At 37.1% G+C, this 27638-nt stretch overlaps 1 protein-coding gene across 1 annotated transcript in view; it reads right to left on the reverse strand.

Moving 5' to 3' along the window:
• Positions 1–8038: 8038 nt before the first annotated feature.
• Positions 8039–27638, reverse strand: part of GBE1 (1,4-alpha-glucan branching enzyme 1) — a 137626-nt gene continuing 118026 nt past the window's right edge. Inside the window, exons 13-17 of the mRNA XM_014253563.2 lie at positions 26940–27124; positions 25714–25844; positions 19228–19345; positions 17486–17533; positions 8039–9767 (exon numbers count right to left, since the gene is read on the reverse strand). Of these exons, the coding sequence (XP_014109038.2) occupies positions 9711–9767; positions 17486–17533; positions 19228–19345; positions 25714–25844; positions 26940–27124 (539 nt within the window). The 3' untranslated portion in view covers positions 8039–9710. The remainder of the gene's footprint in view (positions 9768–17485; positions 17534–19227; positions 19346–25713; positions 25845–26939; positions 27125–27638) is intronic.

Raw genomic sequence — 27638 nt, forward strand, 5'->3', positions numbered from 1 at the left:
ACATTTATCTTTCTGAACTGAACTACCACTTTCCTGTTATCACTTTAAGAGGTTCAGGCCTTTTAGGTAACACTTCTAGAAAAATGTCACATAGCATTATTACACATCACGGTTAATTAAGCCGCATAATTTGTGGAAATATTGTGCAACAGTAGGTTGCTGTTGCTAATGATGCAGGTCAGAGATGCAGAAAAGAAGTGGGTACAAAATACTACAGAATAGGAACTTAAAATATACAGCCCAATTGCTCGAGTTTCTGTGACTGAGAGATACATTAGCAGAAGATTTCAAAGCAGGAGAAACAGCTTCACTACAGACACCTACCAGAGATATCTGGATATCTGTGCTCCACATTGATTCCTCTATCACGTGCCCTCCATCCCCAAACAAACCTGCCTTCCCCAGAAAGAGGATTATCAGATGGGTACCTACTGCTGGCTCGTGTCTTTTGCCAGCAGCAGACACTGTGAAAGATGAGGTGAGCAGCAGATCAATTCCAGTATGAACTGGGAGCTAGAAACACTAAACTGTGTGTATGTATGGCACACTGGAGGTTTCATTTCTTGTTTACTTTGGTCATTCTGTCACCCGAGTTCTTGACATTGCACCTGTAATCCCTGGAGCATCAGCAGTACCTGCATACTGGTATGGACATGACTGGCTCCCCTAAAAGAGATGGGAAGAGGGTGAATTTGATTGTACCATTCCAGCAGGTTACAGCAGGATTCACATCAACTCACTCTCACTCACACACTGGTGGTTGGCCACCAGACCAACCTCAGCAGGTGATGTGTCATCACAAACCCTTCATGTCTTCATTCTTTGCTTCCAGCAGTGCAATAGGCTGTACCTGGTGAGTTTGGGAGTGAGTCTCTCAAATTGTGGGCAACTCATCTGCCACGTGTCAGCTTTGAAAAGTGAAGATGTGTGGACACAAAACTGACTGAGATATATGCAAAGACATGCTCAGACTTACCATTTTTCCTCATGGGGAAAATTCCCAAACTGCAACATACAAGCATTGCTCAGCAGATAGCACGGAGGAATAAATTCATGAAGCTGAAGGTAGTTCATTCACACACCTCTGATTGCAGCTTTCATCTGTGCTGTTCCATTCATTGCTGCAAAGGCAACAGTTCTACTGATCCTTTCAGGTCAGGGACAGCCCTGAAAAGGGGCCCCCAGCCCAGAGTGGCTGAATCTGTAAAATCTGGGGAAGTTGAGAGGTAGGAAACTGGACCTTTAAGGATGAAGTACAACATAGGCCAACACATTTGTTTGTGCTGCAGTTCCCTGTGTCTCCAAGCTCCTGAGAGATTTAATAAATGTTTTGATGGGCCCAATCCCTTGTAAACATCTGCACATCAAGACCTCCACCTCCCTGGGAGGTGGGAGACAGAAATATAGGAAGGGATAGGGACACAAGGGCTGCTCAGAAGATCCACGATGCAATAGAAAGAAAACAGCTAGAGCCACATAGGGCTGACCATGGCATAGTCCTGGGATGTGGCTGGGCTCTGCAGGGAGCACAACCACACCAGACACCTGCTTACATTGCCCAGAGTAAAAAGTGAGATTGACAAGCTCTGTTCAGGAAAAAGCAAAAGCAGACAGGACAGGCTGAAAGCTATACCTCACATCAAAGCATACCATGGCTTGAAACTCATCAAGGACGTTAATAGTAAAGGTCAGTGTATTTAATCAGTCACAGGAATGTCTACCTGTGAGCTACAGCCAGCAAGAAATCAGCAATTATCTTTCATGTTTAAACAACCTTGCACAGTGTTTTACATAACAAGGTGTGTATCACCACTCAAGCTTAAATGGGACTATTACAATCAGCCACAGTAACAAGCAGGCAGTGCAAGGGAAGTGTTTCCTGGCGAGAGCTTCTATAGCAGCAGCAGATGCATAACTCCAGGATATTTGCTCCTTTCATGTTTTGTACCAGCTCTACCCAGTTGGGCAAATCATGTTCAGCTTGTTTCTAAATACTTAGTCACATTACTGAATTCCTTGGGAATTTCTAAAATTGAGTAAATTGTCATAAAGAACTGTCCCCTGTTTTAACCCATGAGTATGAGGAATTGCATGGCACTTGTCTGAACAAGCATGAGGAACAGGGCTAGTGGATCCAGAAGGTTACTGAAAAACAGAGGGAAGAGTTAGTTCTGTGTAATAGCACAACCATTGAATGAGTAACACGAGTGAATGCAGCACTCATCCCCACTGACAGGTTGCAGGGAGACTGAGATGTTTATCAATCATAAAGAGTCAGTTTTCCAGCTTGAGCTACAGATCTCGGCAGCTTATGCCATTCCAGAGAGTAATATTTCTACAAAATCAGTTCCCCAGTCCAGTTCATCACTTGTCATCCACCAGCATTTGTGCAAGGAGAACAACCAGGACAGCTTGGCCCAGCTGGGAAAGAAGATGCTGAGGGCAGCAGCTTGGTCAAACCACTGCCTGCCAAGCTCCCCAAAAGGCACCAGGAAGGAGCTACACAGGTGACTGGAATTTTAGAAGTCAAAGGAGGCCTGTGGAAAGCCAACTCAATGGCCCTATCACATGATTATTAAAAAGCTTTATTTTCCCTCCATAAAAATGATACAGTAATTCAATTACACAATGAACTTAATGAAAACTCCCTTTAAGCAACTGCATGCACTAACAGAGTTAAAGCTGTGTCTATGCTTTGCACATAATGTAAGCATTGATTTTTAATAGTATTTTTATTTCTATTGAACAATTCTGGAAGGGTTTTTGACAAATCTCTTCCTATGAAAATGCTCACTTGTCAGAATCCAATATGTTTAATGAAAAAAAAAAAAACAACCCATAGTTGAAATACCGGAATATTTTTTGCCTTGGGAAAATTGGGTTTTTTTCAGCACAAAAACCTGTTCTCTATGCCACACAGCTCATCCGCTCCATTTCACAAAGTGACCATCACTAAGTCCCTTCAGATAAACAAACCTGGATAGAAAAATTCATTTCAGTTTTGGACATGATGTGCTTGCATAATTTGCTTTCCCATGCCAGTCTAAAGACATGTTTTTTTTCTGGTGCTGCATGGGGCTAGCTGTTTTCTAACAAAGACATGCCACAGTCAAAGATTTAAAATGATTAGTGGAATTGTAAAGGCAGGAATTTAAGTGGTATTTAACAAAACCAGGAAACATCTTCAGTCCCTCCTCTTATCCCCACCCTTGAAACTCCCAAAGTAAGGCTAATCCCCCCTTCTGACTGGTAACTGGGATTGCCTCAAACATTCATAAGTGCAGTGACACAGGATACAGAATACAGAAAGACTCAGTGTTGCCTTTGGTCTAAAACCAGTGTTACAAACAAAGAAAACAAAAAAACCCAAAACAACAAGAAGCAGCAGTCAACAGCTGAAAGGAGCTTTGTGCAAAAGAAATGGTTAAAACTCCATACATTTTAAAGATCAGTTTTTCATTTTAGTTAATTTTGCATATCTTTACTGAACGAGAAGTTAGTCTTCTGCTAGAAGTTTCTATCCCATCCTCCCCCTTAATAATGAACTTTAATGAAAGATTTTATATTAGAACTTACTTCCATTTTGAAGCAGAAAAATATTTTTACACTTTTCTACAGGGATAATCATATGCTACTGCTGCAAAAGAACAGGTCCACAAACTTTTAGCATGAAAATGAGTGAATATATAGACTGTTCCTTCATACAGGTGATACCTGAACAGCAGGATGATTAAGCTACTCAAGTTGTCTCACTCTATAACCCAAATAAACACAAGATACACATTCAGTGTTTTGTGAAAGGCAGCTAAGGAAAGCTGGGATTGATCTCCACCCTTTTATTCCAAATGATTTTCAAATTACTTCAAGTGACTTCACCTACTTCCCACCTGCCAGACGATTTCCTTCCGAGGTGGACAGCTCACTCAGTTTTTGCTGGGGGTGGTGGGTTGATCCCAGCAAACAGCCAAACACCTTCACAATGTGCTTGTTTAGCCCCATCTCCTCCAGGAGGGTGAGGGAATAGAAGGAAGGTGAGAATACTTCACCAGGCAGAGCAAAAGGTGCATGCACAAGCAAAGCAGAAACAGGAATTCATTCACAGCTTTCCATGAGCAGGGAGATGTCCAGGCACTCCCCAGCAAGGGGTGAGTGAGGACAGGATAGCGAACAGAAGGCCCTCACACTACACAAACATCATGCAGCAACAGCCAAAACACTGATTTAGCAATACTAATTTAGCATGGACCTGCTCCACCAGACCCAGTAGCCCAGAAGAGCTGGGTGCCTGCCCCCAAGCCCTGCCATGCTGGGTGTGGCTGGGGTAGAGTTGGATTTCTTCACAGTGGCTGGTACGGGGCTGTGTTTTGGATTTGTGCTGAACACTGGGCTGATAATACAGAGATGTTTCTGTTATTGCTGAGCTGGGCTCACAAAGGGCCACGGCTTTTTCTGTTTCTCATACTGCCATGCTGGCAGTGAGGCTGGGGGTGCCTGGGGTTTTGGGAGGAGTCACAGCCAGGACAGGTGACCCAAAGTGCCCAAAGGGATATTCCAGACCCTGACATCCTGCTCACTGTATAAGGTGGGGGGAAGAAGGAAGAAGTGGGGCACATTTGGAGTGATGCCATTTGTCTTCCCAAGTCACTGCTATGTGTGATGGGGCCTTGATCTCCTAGAGATTGCTGAACACCTGCTCAACCATGGGAAGCAGGGAATGAATGCCTTGTTTTGCTGTGTTTGTGTGCATGGGTTCTGCTTCTCCTGTTACGCTGTCTATATCTCAACCCATGAGTTTTCCAGCTTTTACCCTTCTGATCGTCTCCCTGATCCATCTGGTGGGCAGTGGGCAAGTGGCTGCCTCAGGCCTGTCTACTGCCTGGGGTTAAACCACAACACCCATTACAGCACTGGCAGCTTGGTTTCTTCAGTGTTTGCAGGCACACCTCTCTTCCTAAATACACTCCATCTATTCTGTCATAAACCTCATACCACCAGCAAAGAGAGAAGGATGTAAATTCAATGCACTGAATATTCAATAACAGACTGTTCTTGTTCTATACATTTAAACTGTCATCTGTGAGGCACAGTCAGAAGAAACAAGCAAGTTGAGAAAGTCTGCTTCTAGCTTTTAACAATACTGAAAATTTGGAGTTAATTTGATGTGGAGTCATAGATTTTATTTTTTTTTCAGTGTTCAAAATCTCTTTGTAAATATTCAAAACCAGCAGCTAAGCCCAGACTGGTTTCTTCAATACCTATAAATTCTTATGTTTTGTCCTAATGTATTTTAGGATTTAATTTACCATTAATAGCCACAACTTATTTATATTTACAGAGTACAGATTGTACTCACAGGCATGAAAAATATAATTTGTCTCATCTAATGAGTCATCATTAGCTTTTGTTTCTACCTTTCCATAAGCAGAATATTTTTGAAGTATTCAACTAGAGTTATTTTTACCCAACAACTTATATAATTATTTTTAGAAGAGCAGTCACATGTCAGTTTATCATTACTACTGCAACTTATTTTCACATAAATCAAAAACTGAAAAAGCCTACTTAAAGGAAACATGAAGGAAAAAACCTTTTCTCTCTATATAAAAGAAAAAACATGACCAAAACTTTTGGATTTCCCTCTTTTTCCTTAAATGCTTGTGAAACTTTCAGAAAGACACTGCTTCTCTCCCCAGGAATTTGAAACAAACTCTAAAAAATCTAGAAAACCAAACAGAATTAAAAAATAAGACTGGCATAAAACCAGCCATCCATCACAGCAAATTACACTCTTAACCCTTTCAAAACACTTGCACCATAAACTCTGAGGTGTGAAAACAGACACATGTGCAAATCTTCCTTGGCAAAACCCTTCCAATTAATTGTTACAAAGATGCCACTTAGAGGCTGATTCTTATGAAACTGGGATCCCAGCTAAGGGAGGATATATAAAAATTTGTAAAACACTGCTTCATCTCTGTAGCAGTAGTTCAACAATGACAACATGTCTGGTTTGGAAACATCAGTCAATGATAAAATACTTAAAATCCTAGAAAATTGAATTATGAATCAGAAGACAGGAAAACCATACACCTCAACATATCCTGAAGAGAATGTCCACATTTATTTAAGTTAAAGAAAACAATTTATGCTGTTCATTCAGTTAAACTTCACTCTTTGCTACTTAACTACTGAGTTACTTTTAAGCTCTGAGAAATGAGACTTAAATAGACAGGAAATTCTTTCTTTAACCATTAGGTTAAATTCACATTAGGCTGTGAAGAACCTGGAGTCATGAAAAAAAATGGGAAAGCTAAAACTACTTCAAGATGCTTAAAACATCATTTGAAAGCAGAATTGTGACAGTTTAATACACAAAAAGATCACCGTGCAGTACCTGCAAGTACCACACAATTGCTTATCTGGTATCTTACTGTTCACACAGCTGCTCTCCTTTTGGCAGAGTAAAACCAGCATCACATTCCTGTCTTTCAGAGCATATGGTTAAAAAAGTCTTTACTAAATTGAATAGAAGGAGCAAGAAAAACTTCATAGAAAAAAAAAAACAAAACAGAAAGCTTGAAAAGTTTTTTCCAATTAAATTTGTTTTCCAGAAGTACTCACCAGTTTTAAATAATGACTCCATTCTTCATCTTCAAAATAAACCTCAGGACAGTAAAGCTTGAGTTGTGGGAGGAGGAGAAAACAGCAGGGAAATTAAAACTCATTGCTCACAGAACAGACCAGAGTACTGGATGCCTGTTATCAAAATAAGCACCTGGCCTGGAGGGTAACTTGAATTATTAAGTACAAAGAACCCTTCACACACACAGTGCAAGACAGAGGGAAGGTCTTTAGATAAGAGGGAAGAATCTTTAGATAAAATGGCAGGTAAAGGTGAGCTTGAGTTCTCATGGTGTGTTAGAGAAACTGTGAAGCAACAACTTCTGGGGCCAGGGCTGGTAAGAATTCCCAGGTGACAGGGAGCTCTGCATTTCCAAATGTTGAAATGTAAATCCTTATCAGTCCTGTACACCTTTAAAGAGAGTTCCTTCACTATGTCTGAATATCTGTGGTGAGCTTTGTGCCTGGGGATATATCACCACGGACCACTTCAGTCACTGCCCTGAAGGAGCTGATTTGAGATGTGGCCAAGCAAAATAGCTCTGGAGCTCATCTGCTTCTCAGAATGTGCCAGGCTTCAACCAGACATGGTGACAACCTCAGCACATGACTGTAAGGAGGGGCCTTGGTTGCAATCACAGTGTCACTAGAAGGAAGGTGAAAGCTGAATTTCTCTTCATTACCCATCAATAGTCAAAGAGCAGGAGAAAAAATTTGCTTTCCATGGGATATTGAAAGGGAAAATTTTCCAGTCTTGCAAGATAGTAGCACATTCACCATTACAGTGCAGAAGTGGGTTCCAAAAAGCCCTAATTATATGCTTTCGGTATTTACATGTTCACCTTGCAAATTTTGTTTGTGCACTTTTATTAATTTATCATTATGTTAAAGAAAATATGCATAAGTCAAATATTCTAACAATCTCATTATGACTGCTTCTGACCAAGACAAGTCCCTGATTTCAGGATGGAGCAAAATCTAATCTATCTTTCAATGTTAAGATTGCTGTAAAATCATTTTACAATGCAAGGAATGAAACCATATATGCATTTTTTTTCTCCTCCTTAGAGTTTATTTTGCATGTGATTTTACAGTTTATACTTCACATCATACATTTATTCCTTCTCTTGAAAAAAGGTTTGACACAGATGCTTGCCATTACATTTTGAAATCTGGAACTGGTCCAGTAAAACAACAACAACAAAACAAACAAAAACCAAAACAAAAACACAAACAAAAAACCAAACAAACAAAACAACAACAACAAAAAAACCAAAAAAAAAAACCTAAAAAACAAACTACCCTATAAAATGTATTAGATCAATACAGTGTAAGTATGACATGTATTAGAAGTTGCTCATTATTTCACTATAAGGAAAACAATCTGGGGAAAAAAAAAAAAGATAATCAGTTCCAGTTGCTAAAACAGTTCAGTATATTTTATTTAAAGTCATAGCGTAACAGGAATGCTTTTATTAGCTCACAACCAAACAATGATCAAACTGGTGTAGAGGAAAATGAAGCATGATCCTAATGTAGCCAACTGCAATATAACATTCTCTGCCACACAGAACATATCAGACTGGGGATGTCCACAAAGTCCTTCCAGGGTGAACTCTGCAAAAGACTGTTTTCCATCATGCTGCATTATTCCATCCCTTATTTTGCTTAGGAAGTAAGCCACAAGTAAGCATTCCAAGAACTGTGAATAGATTGTCAGTGTTGGCACCAACTATTCAGTAGTTTACACAATGGTTCACAAAGGAAACTGGGTAAAATTATGACTTGGAAATGGTCACGGACATCTTCCTCTTTGGCTATTTTAAAAGTTAGAAAATTCAGATTGGTACAAAAGACATTCATTTCAGAACCAATTCAAATATGTTTTTAAATAAATGGAACAAAATAAAGCATGTCTCGTTAATTTGGTATTAATTTTCCAGAATACTCTGCAATACATTTTCAAATATACAAAATCTTGCTCTTTACAAAAAAGTTGTAGCTCGTGAAGGAACTCACTTAAATTATCTTAGCAGCACTCCAATAATTATCTATCTTAATTTTAATAAAAAAACACCTTAGTTTGATCACTGAATTTTGAGACTGCTTCTTCACGAGAAGCAATGTTTCAAAAGTTATAAAAGTGCAAGAACATCATTGTGTTCCGAGCTGAAAGGCAGCTTCTGGAAGTAGTGAAATCAGTATTGCGAGGTCCTGATGTTAGTGAAATAAATGCAGCAAGAAGAACTACATTTTAAGTACCTCTTCCATTGTGGTATTGTTTCAGGAAGACCCTTCTCACTGAACATTTTAGTGATCTAAATAAAAGAGTTGTGTCATTTTTGTCCAGCTGTAGCAAGTGAGATGCTCAGACTAAGTGATTTGGGTGGGAGCAGATAACCAGCACACACAATAGCATCAGCAGGCCCCCACTCAATCGGCCTGCTTGTTTTGCTGCCCAGCATTTGTATTAAATAAAAAATGTGCATTTGTAATTAAATAAAAAATGGCAAAGGACAAGACTCTCAGAGGACCTTCTCATCCTTTTGGATAAACATTTCTAATTCCATGTTAGACTTCATTGAAGAAGAGGAGCCTCAAATTAGGTCCCACAAACCGTTAAGGCTGCCTTTTAGCCAAAAACTTCTGTTTTATTTAAGCAAACTACTTACTTTTAGTAAGAAGCATTAATATATAATGAATATTTTAATTCACTATCAAAATGAGGATTATAGGAAATTACAAACTTTGGAGCAGGATCACTCTTATCATTCCTGATAAAATTCTGTAAACAACAATTTAATTGAGAATACCTGCTGCTTTGCAACACCTTAAGTGTAATTTTGTACTACGAGAACTACAAACCCAACGTTTTCCTTTCTGCCTCTTTGTAAAGCTTCCTCAAAAGAGGTTCTAGCAAGTCAAGAGCTCTGCAATTACATGTGAATATTAATCTTACATTTTAAACACCTAATATTACTATACTCAGCCTCAGAAAGCCTCCTTAGAGCAAGTTTTGTTACACTTAGTACTAGTACAATGTATCAGCACTTTGTGACTTGCTTCTTCAGTGGTAGGTACATAGAACTTCACTTTGGGATGTCTGTGTTGTGAAGCACAAGAGCCACTCTGCTTGGAATGTACACCTAGGGAAAAATATGACAAGAACAAGAATAGCTGAAAAAACACAGAAACCTTACAGGACACAACTTTGAAATAACAACATATGGAAAAAAAGCCCTGCATTTTAACTGCTAAAAATCTGTCATTTGGGCATTGGTGTGGGTCATAAATACCAAATTTAAAGAATGATTGTTGTCTGCTTAGTCCCTAGCACTGGAATTACACAAATTTTAAAGGCAGCCTAATTATAATCTCTTTTCTATTTTCCTTTTATATATTTTGATATATTTTAGGTGATATATTTTAGGTGGCTACCAGGAGAGGGCCTCATATGACTTACAATGACCAGCTTCAAAAACCTCAGAACATCTAGGTCAACAGACCAGTCAGTGATAAATTACAAAGTTTTGCAACTCTCTTTTGCTGCGAATTAAGGTTGTCCCAAGGCCTGTGATGTCATTTCTTACAGGTAAATACCAGCAAGATGACACAAGAGCATATTCTTTGCACTCTTGGCACCTATGGAATGTCAGTGTCTGAGCAATAAAAGTAACTCCTGAGACTGGACAGAATCAAAATTAACCATTTAAATGTTTGCATTTTTCTTCCCTTTTTCTCCTGAATACCATGAAAATACCCAAACACATATAATCAAAAGACTCCTCATAGATCACCAAAGAACTCGTGGCAATATATTTTACATGACATTCCTCCCAAGCTGAGCAGAGTCACAACCAGAAAACAAGACTGATACGTGGTATCTACCAATTACCTTGATACACGGCACTCCATCAGTTGTCAGGTCTATGAATGTGTTTTCTCAACAGGTCAATAAAAATGCAATTATAAAAGGTAACACAAGATTGAAGATTATTGGCTTCATTCTGACAACGTCCTCTTTTAGACTACCCTTCATCCCTGTGGAATGTCTAATATTCTGCAATTTCAACTGCGTTATCTGCTAACGAGAGCCTGATGGCCTGAAAGGCTTTCATTGTTTTCAAAACAGAATAAAGCAATAAAGAGCTTTAGGAAAAGGAGAAAAAGGAAAAGAACAGCTGATCTTCATTGAATCAGACAGAGCAGTGTCCAATGCTTCTTGAAAGGCAGAGAACATAATGATTTCCCCTAAGGTTTCAGTGATAAATAGCTTCTATAAACCAGTGCAGGAGAGGAAATACTTAATGAAGTCAACTACCTCAAAACATATAGATTTTCAAGGAGAAAAAGATTTTCAAGAGATTCAAAGGAGAGATTTTGAAGTTGTGTACTGAGAAATTCAGTGCTCTGGGTTTGGATGATGAAGTAAGGGAGAAAGAATAAATAGAAGTAAGTTTTCTAAGAAAGGAATTGTAAAACGTTCCTTTGGTTATGGGGAAAAAAAAAATTAACATTAATGCAGGACACAGCAATTCTCAATTATACTCTGGTCAATAATGTGTCAGATTCTAGGAGGAGTAAATTAGCCCAATTCCTTTAAAGTCAATTTACATCAGCTGAGAATCTGAGAGCAGTGTGGATCATCCAACTCCAACCACTTCATTGACAACCAGAATTTTAAAACTGGTTTAAGTACAATTTAGGAACTTGCGCAGATGATTGCATTTAAACTAATGACAGATATATTTTCCATTTGCCATGAAGAGATGCATGTGCCACCTTATTACTTCAGTCACTTGGTTTTTCTTTACCTAGGGAAAGGTAATTAATTAAACAGGTAATTAATTAAAAAGGTAATTAATTAATTAAACATGCTTTTTAGAGTTTTTTATCTTGGTGATATTCTTGCTAAATCATAGAAAAAGCCACATATGGCACTATCTCCTAATCTTGTTTCATTGGTCAGTGTAACCACCTCTGAGGCTATCTGCTACAAAAAACAACAATTAAGGCATGAACAATGAAGAAAAAAATTATTGATTAAACATATTAATAATTACAAATAAGATTATTATTATTCATTCCACTGGTGTACATTTTTTTAAAAAGGAAAAATACTACACAACTATTAGATAATATTTGTTACAAATATATAGGCATTATTCCTTTCCCCCAGCCCAGCAATATTTCCAGAAATACTACAGTCTGTGTGCTAGGGCTTTATTACTTGTTTAAATAGACAGAACTCAGAACATTTGTGTGATGGACTGAGGAAGAAAAAATGAGACCAATGAGGTTGGAAAGACCACTTGTTTTTCTTGAGGTAAGGTGAAAACTGGAAGATTATCTGCCCAGGATCCCAGCAGGGTCTTCAGCCCAGATTTCTCACCTCCTCTCCTCCTTCTGAGAGCCTGAACCATGAAACTTCCTCAGCCTTTTCACTCCAGTATGATTCCTTTCCTTTCAGCACCTCTCACTGAATTACCACTCTTGTAGTAACATACCCTCCTTATCTTAAATTCATTTTCTCTGTATTTTTCCTGAGTGTACTGACTGTTTCAAGCCATTGTACCAAGTCAACTGTGCTCCTAGCATATGCTTCAACCTCCCACTAATGACACTTATTAAAAAAGTCAGGAATTCATTGCTGACAAGATAAGCTGAAATGCAGCCTTTTATTGTATATCTGAGTCCAGATACTTTCAAATATATAAATGTATGGATTATCCTTTGCTCCAGATGTGTCTGGATTGGACCTTGAACATTCAATTGATCAATGGTTCACTCTAATTCAGTGTCATCTACAACTGTGCTCTGTCTCATCATGCTGGTCACTGCTCCAGATACCAACATCAGTATCAGTTCCCTCACAATTCCCAAGATTCTCTCCTTGGTACCAGTCAACACCTGCACACAGAGCCTCTGATTGCTGAAACAGCAGTGGCCCAGCCAGTTTTAACCCACCTAACAATCTTATCCAGTCCTTTGGTTCCTCAGCTCCTAGGCAGGAATGCTGCAGGAGACAAGGCTCAAAGTCTTACTGAACAGACTGGAGCAACCTTGTGCTCACAGCTTGAGTCATTTCATCAAGAAAGCAATCAGGCTGACCATGCATGCTCTGACTTTGCTAAATCCAGGCTGGGTTCCTGACTGACCTATCTCATGTAACCCACTTACTTGGACACAGACTTCGAAAGGAGTTGGTTCTTGTCTTCTGAAGGAACTGCCCTACAGACCCCTCAGCCTGAGTTCAGTTGTCAGGTACTTTCCCCTGACCACTATGATTTTTCTCAGGTGATAGTCACCAGCTTTGCAATCACATCACTGAAATCCAAGCCTCTGGGTGTATCCCATTTACATACAGACTCTTTAACCTATTGCTCTGCTACTTTATTTTCAGTCATGCAAAGCCACACAAAAAGGGTCAGAAAGCAGGCTTTGCCCTTGGAGTCTGAGCCCAAAAAAAACCACTGAATACTCCTGTACTGTCCATATTGCCCATCAAAGCTTCGAGTCTTCCCTTTGTCAAGGGACTTGCCATTTTTTTTCCTTATCAGCAGATTTGCATAATCACCTTCTTGCCCTTCTTCATTTTATATATATGTAGTATACAGCCTGAGATATATATATCTATCTATAAAAGAGACGAGTATACTAAAGGTACATAGAGGTTTCCTGATGAAACCTAGGTATTCATCAGCAAAAAACACTATCAGAGACATGTAATTTTTTTGCTTTTTCAATATCCTAGGAAGTGTCTCAGAAGTTTATTCTTTCATATACTGTTGCTGAATTACACACTTTCAATTACCAGCCTCAGTTCCATTGATCTCTGTTCTTGTAACCTGCTTTTTCTGATCACAAGTTTTATCCCATTCATGTCTCCTTCACCATTTCCCAAGGCTCACTTGATGAACATGGACAGAAGTGAAAACCCAAAGAACAGAACACTAAAGAGAATTCATTCATAGCTAACACACATCTTGACTGTCATCAATCAAATCACCCTCAGAGTCTCTCTTCTGTTCCAAGCTTTCTGATCATTCTGAACACCCTTTCCAGCCACTTCCAGGCTCACCCACATTGGAAAGGGCCTCAGAAGACCCAAATTCCCTGCTGAAAGCAGGGTGAGCTCTGAGGTCACAGGAAGTTTCTCAGGATCTCAGTGAATCATCCCTCTGCTCTCGATAACCAGTTGTTAACTTACAACCTCAAACCCTCTAATGTTCACACGAACTCCACTATTTTAGGAAGCCAAGAAGACATCTAAAAACACACACAGGAAGGTTCATGAGTCCTTTTCTGAGGGGGGAGTGTCACATGGGGACTGGAAAACATCAGATCTGTTTGAGACAGGATGACTCAGCTGCAAAGACAGTTTTTGACAAAGTTAACTTTCAAACGTTCAGTCATAAAATATCACTGAAAGTCTTTTTAGTCCCAATTTGGCAGGAATGGAGTAACTGCTGTTAGTTCACTGGCAGATGTACTAGCAGAGAGGATGGTGGGGCATAGGAATCTTGTTTATAAGTCAAATACAAAATGGGTTTTTGTTGGCACCTTTGACCTTTTTATAATGTATGTCCATATGAGGAAGCTACACTGTATGAAACTAGGCAAGTCCCACACAGATCCAGGCTTCTGGCACCAAGACAATACCTCTAGTAATGAGACAAAAAAGGAATATAAGATGTTTTCAGCCAAATCCTTACTCTTTATACTTTTGTTTTGTTTTTTTCTGTGAATATCCAGAAAACTTCTAGGAAAAAGAGATTTAAAGAGTTAGGAAGAATACAGGAATACCACATGTAGGAAGCACCTGTGAACAGCAGCAGCTATAGTCAGAAATATCACCTTACATATTTCAGGAAAGGACTAAAATACACAGCAATCTCCAAAGGTATCTAAAAGCCCACAAGCATGAGGTTCTGCAAATGACAACTGCTACTTTCAGATCTGTCAGACTAATTCAGTACCAGGTGCAAGCACAACCAAAATTGGCTGGAACTGCAATGAACTACTCTTCATCCGACTTTCAGGATTGGAAAACACCAAGCCCTAAAAATAATTTCAAGGTCATTTTGTAACAGATGGGAGAATTACTAGAACTCAGAGCTAGATCAGGCACTGCAGAAAAATACTCAGTAGCACATATTGCAGCTGGTGGATGCAGAAGGCAATGTCACAAGAACCTGTGCCAACATTATCCCAAACTTTTAATTAAAATGAGGGCTTTAGACAATCTTCTGTCCCTGTATCACCACTAATTGTCACACATGGACACTATTCTGAGAATATAATTAACCATCAAAGAATAAAATAGATGATAGCTCTTCCTTTCTGACTATAATTTATTATACAAAATCTCACACATTTTGGTTTTCATTTTGCTAGATATTGCACATGACAAAGAAGGTATGCTTAAGATAATGCAAAGTTCTGCCTTCCAATTTGTTTTTCAATTTACAGCTATACAGCATGAATATGCAGAAAATAATTTATTAGACTTTCTTGCTTCATTTACACAAAATAAGTCCATATACTGCACAGGGTGTGTCTCAAAATTTCTTCTCTATTATCTTCTCTACTCTTTTGTCAGGTTGGGAAAAAAGTACGTTAAAAAAGACAGCAAAACACCCTGAAAAACAAGGACACTGAAGATGAAGATAGAATGAAACAAAATTACTAAGAGAGTAACTTTACATTTGCTGGTGGTTTTAAGAAGTCAAATGATCAATGAAGATGAACAAATGAATTTAAAAATCTTAATCACCAAGAGGTAAAAATCAAAAATACCTTTGTGGCATTAAATTCTAACTGATTCACCTAGTTTGAACAGTTAACTTTCTAACTACAAACATTCTTTCATTTAATCTGTATATCGGTGCATGTCAGGGGAGAAAACAGTTAAAGATTACAACAGTCCCTTAAAATTCAATACATAAATCCTTATCAGGAAAGTTATTTAAATTAGTATTTTCAAAGCTAAGGTCACTAAAAGCTTTTAGATCAATTCAATCTATGGGAGTATTTTAATTTGTCCACAGACTCAAGGAAGCAGGAAGTTGCACTTTGACATTGAATACTATACATTAAGGTCAAGGTTAAAAACTCAAGCCTTTAATAAGGATATTCTTAAAATAAACTATATAATTTCACTTTCATTTAATGTGAAAAGATTATATTGCTGAATGCCAAAAATAGAGAAATAAAAAAAAAAAAGACAGCACTGGGGACAGGGAAAAGCAATACTCTGAGACCTATTTACTTTTTTTAACTAATTGGAATGAACTACAGAAAAAGTAAATCTATAAAAGTTGAAATATATTAAGCAATTATATTTCACAATAAATCATATACTGCTTTTCCAGTGACACAACATCCTCTGCAATATTCCACTAAGCCTGCTTATTACTCAGTTTCTGTTGGTGCGCAAAGTAGGAAAGTATAACCCCTCCATCTTCATATAAATTCAAACTTTTGGCATGGTACAAAAAATTTACTAGGACACTCATTGATAGCTAGCTCTTTCCTACAGCAAAATTCAGTCAAGTTGGATACCTTAGAAAAGACCAAAGAGACAGCTGGAGTGATGCATTATTAAAAAATTACTTTTTTTCTACCCCCTGCTCCATATCTAAGTTTCACATCCAACCACAAAAGCCTTAGGTACCAACAAATGAATTAATCCATAAAGGGGCACTAAGATCTGACAGGGGCTGAAATGTGTGTGCAGAACTTAATTTACATCAAGCAAAGAGATGATGAGACATAAGCCAGACTAAATGTTTATAGAAGCATTCAAAAAGCACACATCTTTTATAAAACAAGCCTCCAAAAAGACTGGTATGAGAATAACAGAGTGGAGTTGTAAACAGAAATGAAGCTGTGGTAAAAAGAGTCTATTCTTACAGTGACAAAATGGTTCACAGCTTGTTATTAAATATTTGATTAGATGGAATGTTACGTACATTTCATGTATTTGTTAACAATCCATTATAGAAAAAGCAGTGCAAGCACAGTTATTTAAATAAGTCATATTACAAAGGGCATTTCTGTGCATTTTCTATGGAGTTTTCAAGGTGTGTCTGATGATTTTGAATTCTGGCCCTCTAATAGCTTTGCTAAACAAGACTGAAAACTGTACAATGAAATGCTCAGCAGTGCTTACAAAGCTTCATCTTCTTCCAGGATTCTTTCCTCCAGGAATTTCATATCTCCCTTCTTCTCATTTTGATATGCCACCTTGAATATTACTTTTATTAGGTTATTTTTTAGAATGAATCATGTCACATTTAATCTCCTATTTTTGTAACACATTTGTGTGCTACTTAAGCTTGACTTGAGAAGCAGAATTATTGCATGTGATTTTATTTTGTCACAACCCTCTGGGCATGTTTTGCTGACAATGTTTACTCACACACCTTAAGGGAGGTGCATCTCTCATTATAAAATTACTTCTTCAAAGTTTGTGGTGGAAAAGAAACTAAAATTTTTGAAACAAGAAACTGAAGTCTCATGCATTATGAATTATTATTAAACAACAGGAAAATAACTTTCATGAGTTTATTAGGGTGCCATAATACGTTATTTGAAAAGAATTTGGTGGGAAGACTTTTGAGTTAGATTTTAGAAACTGCAATAAAGACTAAAGACATTCCTAAGCAGGACAAATTACCCAATAACTTGGATATAAATAGCTATTTTAAAGAAAACATCTTTGTTTTACTGCAAAATAGCAGCTGGAGGCATTTAGTGTAACTTTTATTCTTTCTTGCGTGAAGATCTATTTGCTGAATTCTGGTTTTCCAGATTTTTTTCGCGATTACTTTTACTTGGTGTCCTTTCACTGGTACTTTACCTTTACTTGGTGCATGTGATATCTTCTGGGGGGTTGGCTGGAGGTGTTCTGCGAATTGGGTGGCAGAAGGACATAAGAGAAAGTTTACCTGGGTTTCTTTCTAACCTAGAGGTGCAATTGCCATGCCACAGCTTATGCTGCTGTGCTTGCCACGTGCTTTATCTTCCTCATTCTCCTAGCAAACCGCAGCTTTGGACTAAATCTAATGGACTAAATGTGAAATACACATTCCAAATTACAGTTAATTGGCTTGCAAAAGTTAAGTTAGTGATAGATAATTAAGATGCTCTCCAATCACCCAGGCAATGTATTTGAATTGGGCACACGAAGCAAGAACTCTGGAAGCAGTAATTTGCGACATAACCCTCAGGAATGAAATCTTAGACCTTTCATTTCAAATTAGCACGAATACTTACCCACGCTGTGAAGGCACTGTCACATGCAGATACTTTAAAAACAAAAAAACTAACCCAAATCCCATTCCTAAGATCCTTTACACCAAGCATGACAAAAGCACAAAAAATTCTTTCACGTAGTGAAAATATTTTAAACCATGCAAATGAAAGAAATGCCAATACTCAGGGTACAATGAAAGAAAGAGAGAGGTTAGAAGTGACAATAACTCTCAGGAGTTTAGACTTCATCAGAAAAGCTGTGACACTAGAAATTCATGCTCTGTTCAGCCATGGAAGGGGAGTGGCTCACACAAATCAGTGCAGATGCTCCATTTTTGCAGGCTCTTAAGGTTACAAATGTAACTTATTTGCAGGTGTTCACATTTACCGATATACCTGTGCATAGAGAAACACACCCTTCACCCACATAAATGTTTTAGGTGTAAAAATCTACTCAGCAATATAAATTATTTCAGATTTCATTCAGTGAACTCTTGCCTTAAATCCCAGCCTTTCTGAATCTTATTTTCTTGTGCTTGTGAGCATAAACACATGAGAATGCATATAGAAAGAATGGGGAATATGTGCACATATACACATATACATACATAAAGATTAGGAAAAATTACATTTTAAAATTGCTAATTGTGATGATTCTGATTTCAAGAGCAATTAAGAAAGGCAGAGTTTTATTAGTGACCACCTCAGCTAACAGAAATTGTATGCAAGGATATGTCTCCCAGTTAATTCCAAGTAATTTCTGGGAAACTCTTTATCCATTATGCATATCAGTTTAGGACTGGAAATCCTTGAACCTCTTGATGAGAACAGAAATCCTGTTCCATTTTGCAAAGTTTTTCTGTAAACTAAGGAGGAAAAAGCCAGTTTGGCTCGATTGGTTCTAATCCATGTTTGTAGAGTTAAGCACACAATTTCAAGACAGCAAAGTAAGATTCAGTTTCTGCAGAGATTTAAACAAAGCAAGCATGAAGATGCTCAATATGAAAATGAAACAAATTATAATACCAAGGATAGCAACTCAAAAGCATATTAGTAGGTTTTCATGCATGTTGGCAAGAAACTCTGTGTGCCAGACACTGCAAAAAGTGCATGAAAATATAAAAGAAAGGCTTAAAGAGAAAAATTAGCTAGCATTATTGGTTATAATAAAATCATAATGTTATCTATACTGTATTTAGACAAAGGTTAATTTCAGAAAATAAATTAAAAATTCCCCCTTCCCCCAAATACTAGAAGAGACTCCATATTTGTCCAAAGAATTGCAAAACTTACACAGATGAAAGTAAAATTGAAACAAACAAACAAACCTCCAAACAATTTACTTACCATAATTGAATTAGGTCGATAATTGTGAGGATATTCTTCAGAGAAGTACTCTGTATTGTGGTCCAGCCTTTGATGCCCTCCATATTCTCCAGCATCAGAATCCAGAAGGATTTTATACTTAAAGGCAACTGTTAAGGAACTATGCCAATTACCTCTTAAACAAAAAAAAATAAAAATAACTAGAAAAACTAGGAATGGAAATAATGCAGCAATGGAAGCATGCTGATATATTCCACATAAAGCAAAAATTGTAACAAAATCTAAAAAAATAGTGGAAAAACATACAGAACATATAGAAGTCATATGAAGTTCTGCCCTGAAAATTTAATTTTAGCACAGTGACTCCTGTTAAAGCAAGTACCTCCCAGCCTCTTCTGCAATCTGCCACGAATGATAAGTTTATAGCATTACAGCAGATATACACAGCACTTTAGGTGATGAACTAGACTAAAAATGTGCCACTAAAAAAAACAATGCATTTGAATTGCATTTAAGAAGTAACGTAATTGTAACCATCAAAATCAATCGGTATTTAGCAATATTTTACAGTCTGCCAGAATCTGAACAAGTGTCAATGAGGAAAACATGTAATTACACAGAAGAGAAGCCCACAACTCCTCTGAGAGTCTTCTGGAAAAGAGCTGAAATTTTTATACCAGAGAGGAACAAAGGAAAGAATATATTGTAAGAGAAGTCTTTTTAAGATACAAATATTCTGACTGCAGTTGTTAAAATGGGGTGAATTATTTAACAAAGTGTAGCAATGAGTTGGAATACCTGTAGATACTTAAAAGGATTCAAACTGATTTAGCGAAAAATAAAAGATGAAATAAAGTTGAAACTATAAAGTCAGAAAGCATAAATAAAGATAATAAAATAAATAAAGATAAATAAACAAATAAATAAAGAGCTAACTCATATTTAAAAGTCAACTTCTGCTTATTAGGGACAAGCACAAATAAAATATTTAATTGTTTTTTATTATTTGAGTACCTCGTATTTTCTTGATTGGACATAATTAAAGCATCTTTTTCCCTCCTGAAGTTACAATAGAAAGCTATATCCACTCCCCACAACCCAAAAGAGAGAGGGAAATAACAATGCTTTATAATCCACAATCTGCTTCCTCTATTCTATGCCATGGAAGAATCTTACTTTCCTACAGCTTGTATTTAATAGGATTAGGGATGAGCAAAGCAACACTCCTTCAAAAAAGTGCTCTTAAACTGTTCTTAGGCTTTTGTGTTTGCCAAGCTTTTGAAAACAAGCCTGAAGGATTGTGGTATAAACAGAATTGTTTTCAGGTCTCTTTACATAACTCCTTCAGATGAGGTGGGAAATTTCCCAAGCACCTGCCCTACTGATTGAAATCTCTGGTGACAAGGAAGGCTGAAGCATGTCATTACACAGAATTAACCACAAACTTACTCTGAGACACTTCAGTCTTGAAGATTGCAATGAAGAAAAGTAAATGCACATAAGGAAAACAGCAAAGCTGCCAATTAGCTCCCAAATCACAAATGGTAGCTAATCCCTTCCCCACAAGTGTTTGCAGCAAAATGAGAGAATGGTCCAAAACTGCCTAGATGTTCTGTTCTGTGCACAAAGACACCATATTCTCCAGCAAAATTTTCATATTTGTTACCTTTCCTTATTAAAATAGTTTGGAAAATTATACTTTGCCAGCTTTAGTCCTCAAAGGTTTTCATGTGCACACCACACACACCTCTCCCTTCCTTTCTTTTATAAACTCCATCAAATTACCATTCATTTGTCATCACGTACAACAGGTAAAGCCACAAACTACAAGATCCAGTCACTCTCTTCAGTATCCTTTCAGCAGCAATGTCTGCTATTATTCCACTACAAATTTTACTAGCATGGCAAGAGAATGCCTCCATCAAACATTTCACACCTTGCTTCGGTGATCTGAACTATACATTAAATGTAACAAGTTATCAATGTTGTTAAAAGCCCTGACATGTTTAATGATTCTCTCAAAACTATTTACAGCAAATGCCATTGTTATGGCTATGCTGTTTGAAAAACAATCCATAAAATTATGTCTATATTGCCAGAGAGCAGTGCTGAAGTTAGTATCACCATGTCATCACACATAGATAGCATATTTTGTATAAATACTGTTAACCAGATCCTGAATAATGGGGTCACAAAAGAATTTTAAGATCTTCACAGATCAGGGAAAAATAACTAGTTTGGTGAACATGTGCATTTACCTTCCAACTTAAAGCCTCATAAAAAAGTTTTCACATTTCAGAATTTTACAAGCATCTAGTTTTCTGAAGATTACTTTCGCAAAAACATTAAACAATAGATGTGCTTTTTAATGAAGTATATAATAGAAGTATTTTTTTATGCAGTGATGTCTGTTTTGTTTCTGTGACAGTGTTGGAAATCCTAGTCTGTAGTCTCACTGGAAAAAAAAAGGAAAGCCTGATTTCTGTTTGGTGCTCCAACTAAATTTCCCACCCACTACAAGGGTGGAGAGCAGCAAAAGCAATGAATCCTTGTATAGATAGAGCTGAAAATTGAAAAACTGATGCATTATCTACCACATTAATTACTGAGTTACTATGCTTTTATAATGTTTTGAAATACATATTTTAACACAATTTTAAAATTTAATCTTCTTCATGTTTAGTGACATATTTGCAAAGCAAATGCAAATCATAAAATAGGATAATTTGTATTTTATTCCAACAGTTACTGCTAATAAAAGAAACCAAGTAGTGCTTGTGGGGGTGCTAGAGTCTTAAGAGGTTAGGCCATTTTGCTTTTAATAATTCTTGAATTTCACTGAAAAAACTAGCATAGCCAATTTCAAGATGAAGGATACCACTTTTGCTCCTCTCCACACACTGCTAATTTCAAAGACCAAGGATTCAACCTAGATGTGACAAAAAGCATATGGAAAGTATTTAGTTAAATTTTGTAATGAAGTAGAACACCTTGGCCCGATAAAACTCAGCTCAGGATATTTCAATGGCAGTTGAAGCCATTTAAAAATACAACACACGCACAAGTACTGAGAGGAAAAGGGGGTACTGTCTCTTTTTGCTTCTGCCAAATATGATTTTTGTTTAAACCACAAGCAAATTTATAGATATGTCAATTTGTGTTGGTTGGTATTTATAAACATAAAATGCAGATTTACTTTTGAGCCAAGATAATAAACCTTGTTAGTTAAAAACAGGAGGGATATACACATATAGCTTAATTTTAATGAGACTTCCAACACTGATGAAAAATAATTAAACAAAATCAAGTGTGGAATCTCAAGGCAGGAAAAGGAGTAATTTCTGAAATCTTTAAGCCCCTTTCCTGTTCTCTCTCCATCCTTTTACCACGTTCCCATTGAATAGAGGAAAGGTTTCCATATTGAATTTTCACTGCAGATTGGCCTTGAAATCCAAGCACTACTCCACAGAAAGGCCTAGGAAGTATTAAAAACATAAAATTGGAAACTTATGAACGGTTTCTCCATTAACATTCAGAGTTTTATCTACAATCAGAAAACTAGAGACAGCTGACCTAGATGTTGATTGTTCATCTACCTCAAAACTGAAGCAAATTAGGCAGAAATAATTTGTTAGTTCAAGCTGCCTTTCTCATGAAAAGGCTTCTGAAAGAGCATAATTTATGAAGTAAAATTCCAGCATAAGCACAGAAATGTTTTTCTTTTTCCTTCACATAACAGCTCAAAAACTGGGCACCAAGATACGCCACTCTGATACTTACACAGATTCACTGTGCTGCAAACCTCCGTCTTCTCCCATGCAGATCAAAGAGGCATTCCCACATTAGTATGCTGTATTTCCTGTTCACACCTATTAACCTTCAGTATCAACTACCTTGATGGAATTTAGCATTTGACTGATCCTAAATTAAGTCCTTTGTCTCAACGTGCCAGAGTTTTACCAGGCAGGGACAGTTACACAGCAGCACTTCAAAGCGGCGTCTTTGCCTTCAGCCATCGCACGCCAGTGACTCATTTAAATGACCTTACTTGCTCATTAGAAGCTCTGGGTGCACGCTGTAAATGTCAGAGAGCCTGAATTAATGTGGGGATTCTTAAAAAAAAAGTGTATTTTTTGCAGCATTTTGGTGACAATATTTGTGATTCCTCAGGCTGAATCTAGATCTTTGCTTATGGACAACTCTGGCTACAAATCACAGAATGTCTTGAGTTGGAAGAGAGCCACTAGGATCCAAGTCCAACTCTTGGTCCAGCACAAAACAGCCCCAAGGATTATATTTGCCTGAAAGCACTGTCCAAATGCTCCTGATCTCTGTCACATTTAGTGTGCAGTGACCACTGCCTTGGGGATCCTGCTCCAGTGCCCAACCACCTCCTGGGTAAAGAACTTTTCCCTAATATCCAACCTAAACCTGACACAGCTTCATACCATCCCCTCAGGTCCTGTCACTGGTCACCAGGGAGAAAAGATGAGTACCTGAATGTGCTTACGAACCCTAAATTCATGCCACTCTGGTCTTCATTCACTCTGGGACTGTAATGACACACACTATGCAAAAATAGCAATATGTAAAATAAAGAAAGCACTCTTTCCCATTACATTTTTTTTCTGCTTGAGCAGTATATGACAACATGAAATGTCAAAACACAGAGATAAGCTAGCAGAAATTCATACTGCTCAACATTCATGGACTCCCATGGTCACATATAAAACTAAGGTCTCATTCCTTGAATACCTCATGCCAAGGTACAGCATCTTAGGAGAACAAATTGTGGAACAGAACAACCCAACGTCAAGGAAAATAAGTCAAGAGAGAAGACTGAAGTACAAGGAGGAAGGAAAAACTGACCACAAACTGACTATGATTTTTCATACAGAGATCGACTAGCTGAATGTCCACAGAAAGACTTTCCAAACCAGGTGGCACCTGCAGAATGTAATGTTTACTGACGACATCCTCTCTTATAAAAGTATAATGAGGGTTGTTGGCCTATAAACAGTTGAAAGAAGAATGACATTTTCAGTGAGTTCAGAATGGAGAACTGCCTACAAAAATGCAGGCCAGGCAGGAAACATTGTACCTGGTACCGTATCTGAGAAGCTGTATATAAAACCAGCTTAGAGATATATATTACTACAAAAAAGGGATAGACCAAAGCCATCCACTTAAATAAAGGCAAATTTAATGGCAAGTGTTAGATGCACTAATTTGTATAATTCAATCCAAAAAACAAACTTAAACCTAAGTATTGAAAGGATCATCCCGTTTCCCACAAGTCACAATATAATTCAGAAAAATGTTTAATTAAAAACCATTTGATCAATATATTACAGCAATTTTTCTCTTCCAGCTTATAATAGCAAATGGTATCAAACTGAAAATCCACTAATTTATTAAAAGAAACAAACAGACTAACAAAAAACTTTTGCTTTTAGGTACTTCCTCTTCACATCTAAGTTTCAACGGGATCATAAGTAATTCCTTTTCAAGTGGAGAAGTTGTTCTGAGGATTTAACATCACATTACCATATGTCCTAATAGTAGGACATCCTTTATTGAAGTCTTAGGTTAAAAGGTTCCATTACAAAACTATACACAAAACTCGTGGTTCTAATTGCAAGAGTTAGGAAGAAAACTTAGTCAACATTAAAACACCACAAATATTTAAATAAAATAGATAAGGACATTCCTCTAGATATGAAATAGCTCCTCCATTCTTCTCTGGTGAGCTCCCCATCCCAGAGAGTACTGTTTGCAGCTCTGGGATGCTCATGACAGGAAATTCCATGATGGAACTAAAGCAACTGAAACACAGAATTACCCTGAACGGCTGATAAATAAAGAGCAGGCTAAAACTGGAACTGCAGTGCCTTAAACTGACACAGCAAGTGTCACTGGGCTGTGTTTGTCAAAGGACTTGAAAGAAACTCAATTTGGGCAACTAAAATTCCTCCAGAAAATCAGCATTAATTTTTGGAGTCGTTAAGAATTTGGACACAAATGCAAAAACCAGTCAATTACTCGAGTAATCATTTACTGCTCAGCTGATCTAAGAGCACTCTCCCAGTCCACTCAGTTTTAGAGATGTATAAATACAAACTCCCTGATGAAGGTTTGCACTAAGGCACTTTCCTGTGTGACTCCATGCACCATCATCCCCCTGTGGTGGTTTTCTGTCATGTATTTAAGTGGGAGTTACTTCCTTTTCCATTCCTCAACACAATCCCAAAAAACAGCTTCACAAGTCTTCAAATTGCATTTTTTTTTTACTTTTGCTTTCTACAAAATTCTCTCTTATGAAGAAGACAAAGCTATAGATTTTTTTTTTTTGCTGTACACAAAAAATTAAAGCAACATTATATTGATGACAAACAAGTGATTTCTTACCTTTTAACTACAGGTTGAATTCATATTAGGAAAAAAAGACATAAAATCAACTTTCAATTTCTAAAACTTTTCCCCACAAATGGAACAGTAAAAGGATATTTTCCTGGAGTTTCAATACCCACTCTGTAGTCCACATAACTTTGGTATGGATGGAAATTAAAAATAAAAATAAGACCTGCTCTTTCAAATGCTATGACCTTATTGGATTCATGCTTTTCACTCACATAGGCCTAGGGGGAAAAGAAAAAAAAATCAACACTTCAAAAATATTTAATTTCTAACAATGAATTAACGAAACCAAGAAAAATCCTACTGCTTCTGTACCTCATTTGAAGTAATACAGGTAAATAAATATTCCAGCAACAGAAATAAAGGAATTAACATGCAAACTGAAATTGTTTATCTACGAAATGTCATATAATGTTTTTGATTACTAAACTGTAGCTTTCTTTTTACAAGGAAATGTAAAATTTCAGAGGATGAAGCCTGTTCAGCATAAAGAACTTGAAAAATTCTTGCTCAAAGATTGATAACATGGTCTTTCCATCACACTTTCCTTTAGTAAAAAATGGATCATTTTTGTCAAATTAAATCTTCAGCCTATTTGTTATGGGGATCTGCATCACATATACATTATTATTAATTCAGAAAATGAAGCATTCAATACATTTTTTCTGTTTTTTTTTTTAGAATTCTGCGCGAGAAACAGCTTTGATAAGCCACAATAAATGGCTGCACATACCACCTTTGTTTTACCTGGTAAAGCCATTAATAAATATCTAGACATCAATTTAAAAAAATTCTTTAAAGTGGGCTAGTAAGAATAATTAAACACTGAGAAATGAAAAAATTATTTTCTTTCATAAAAATTACAGTGGGATACTAGTGTAAAAATGGAAATGCAGAAGCAGCAGGTTGAGGACTAGAAGACTATAACTTACATTGGACTCTGCTGAAAGTTTTTCCTCAGAAATGGAGTAAATATTTTTATAAAATGTAATGTCAGAACAACTTACACTTTTTCAGAGCATTCCTTGGATTGGATTATGGATAATTTTATAGTTTGCTTTATCCAATGCACAGATACTCAGTAAAAATAGGGAAAAATAACAGGAAAGGACCTTGTTATGAAGCTAAAAGGAGGTTTCAGGTCTCTATTATCCATGGAAGATAATTCAGTGCCATGTTTTGACAACATGAAATATATGCAGAGGCGCATAAAAATATGTTGTTTGAAATTTCAGCACGTAAATTTGGAAATGTTGTTACTCCACACATGTACCCAACTGGTGACAAAAAGTTAACATTTTCTATATACATCTTACCGGGGGAGATGCAAGCCAGCCAAATCTTTCCTCCAATTTATTCATATCTTTATCAAAGGCATTTAGGAATTTATAGCGAAGAAGATCATCCTCCGTAAGATTAAACTGTCTTCTGGCATAGTGGTAGCTCTCATTATTCCCTATTCTGGGGAAGTCAAGCCATTCTGGGTGTCCAAATTCATTACCTGCATTTAAAAATATTAAGGATCCATGAAATCACATTCTAAGAGTACACTAAGCCTGCCAAAGAAAAAATATATTAATGTTTATTTCCTTTCTACAAGTTTTAAATTCCAAAGAATCCGCTTCCATATATAAACCAGTCATTTTACTATTATGTCTCTCATTTATTAATACATCTCTCAGAACTTCCATTTGTGTTAGCAGGGTTGTTTGGCCATTACAGCTACAAGAATAAAATATCTGTGGACTCCAGGGGAAGTATAAAGTGACAAATTATGAACTCCATGTTATCACACCATGTTTAAAAGTTTTCCAAATATTTTTGTGTATGTAAGTGCCATCAGATCTCAGTTTGGTTTTCTATAGCAGTAGCTTCACAAGTCTGCCAGTCTCACCCAGATTATCCAGCCCAAAAAAATACTGAGTAGACTTCTCTTGAAGACAGAGAATAGGTTTATTCGAACTTGGATCACATTCAAAAAGAAGGAAGGTTGACATTTAGTCAAGAAAAAGTTC

Source organism: Pseudopodoces humilis, chromosome 2 (assembly GCF_049639895.1).
Source record: "Pseudopodoces humilis isolate 2021_Gansu_Grassland_sample_001 chromosome 2, ASM4963989v1, whole genome shotgun sequence".
Classification (NCBI taxonomy): Eukaryota; Metazoa; Chordata; class Aves; order Passeriformes; family Paridae; genus Pseudopodoces; species Pseudopodoces humilis.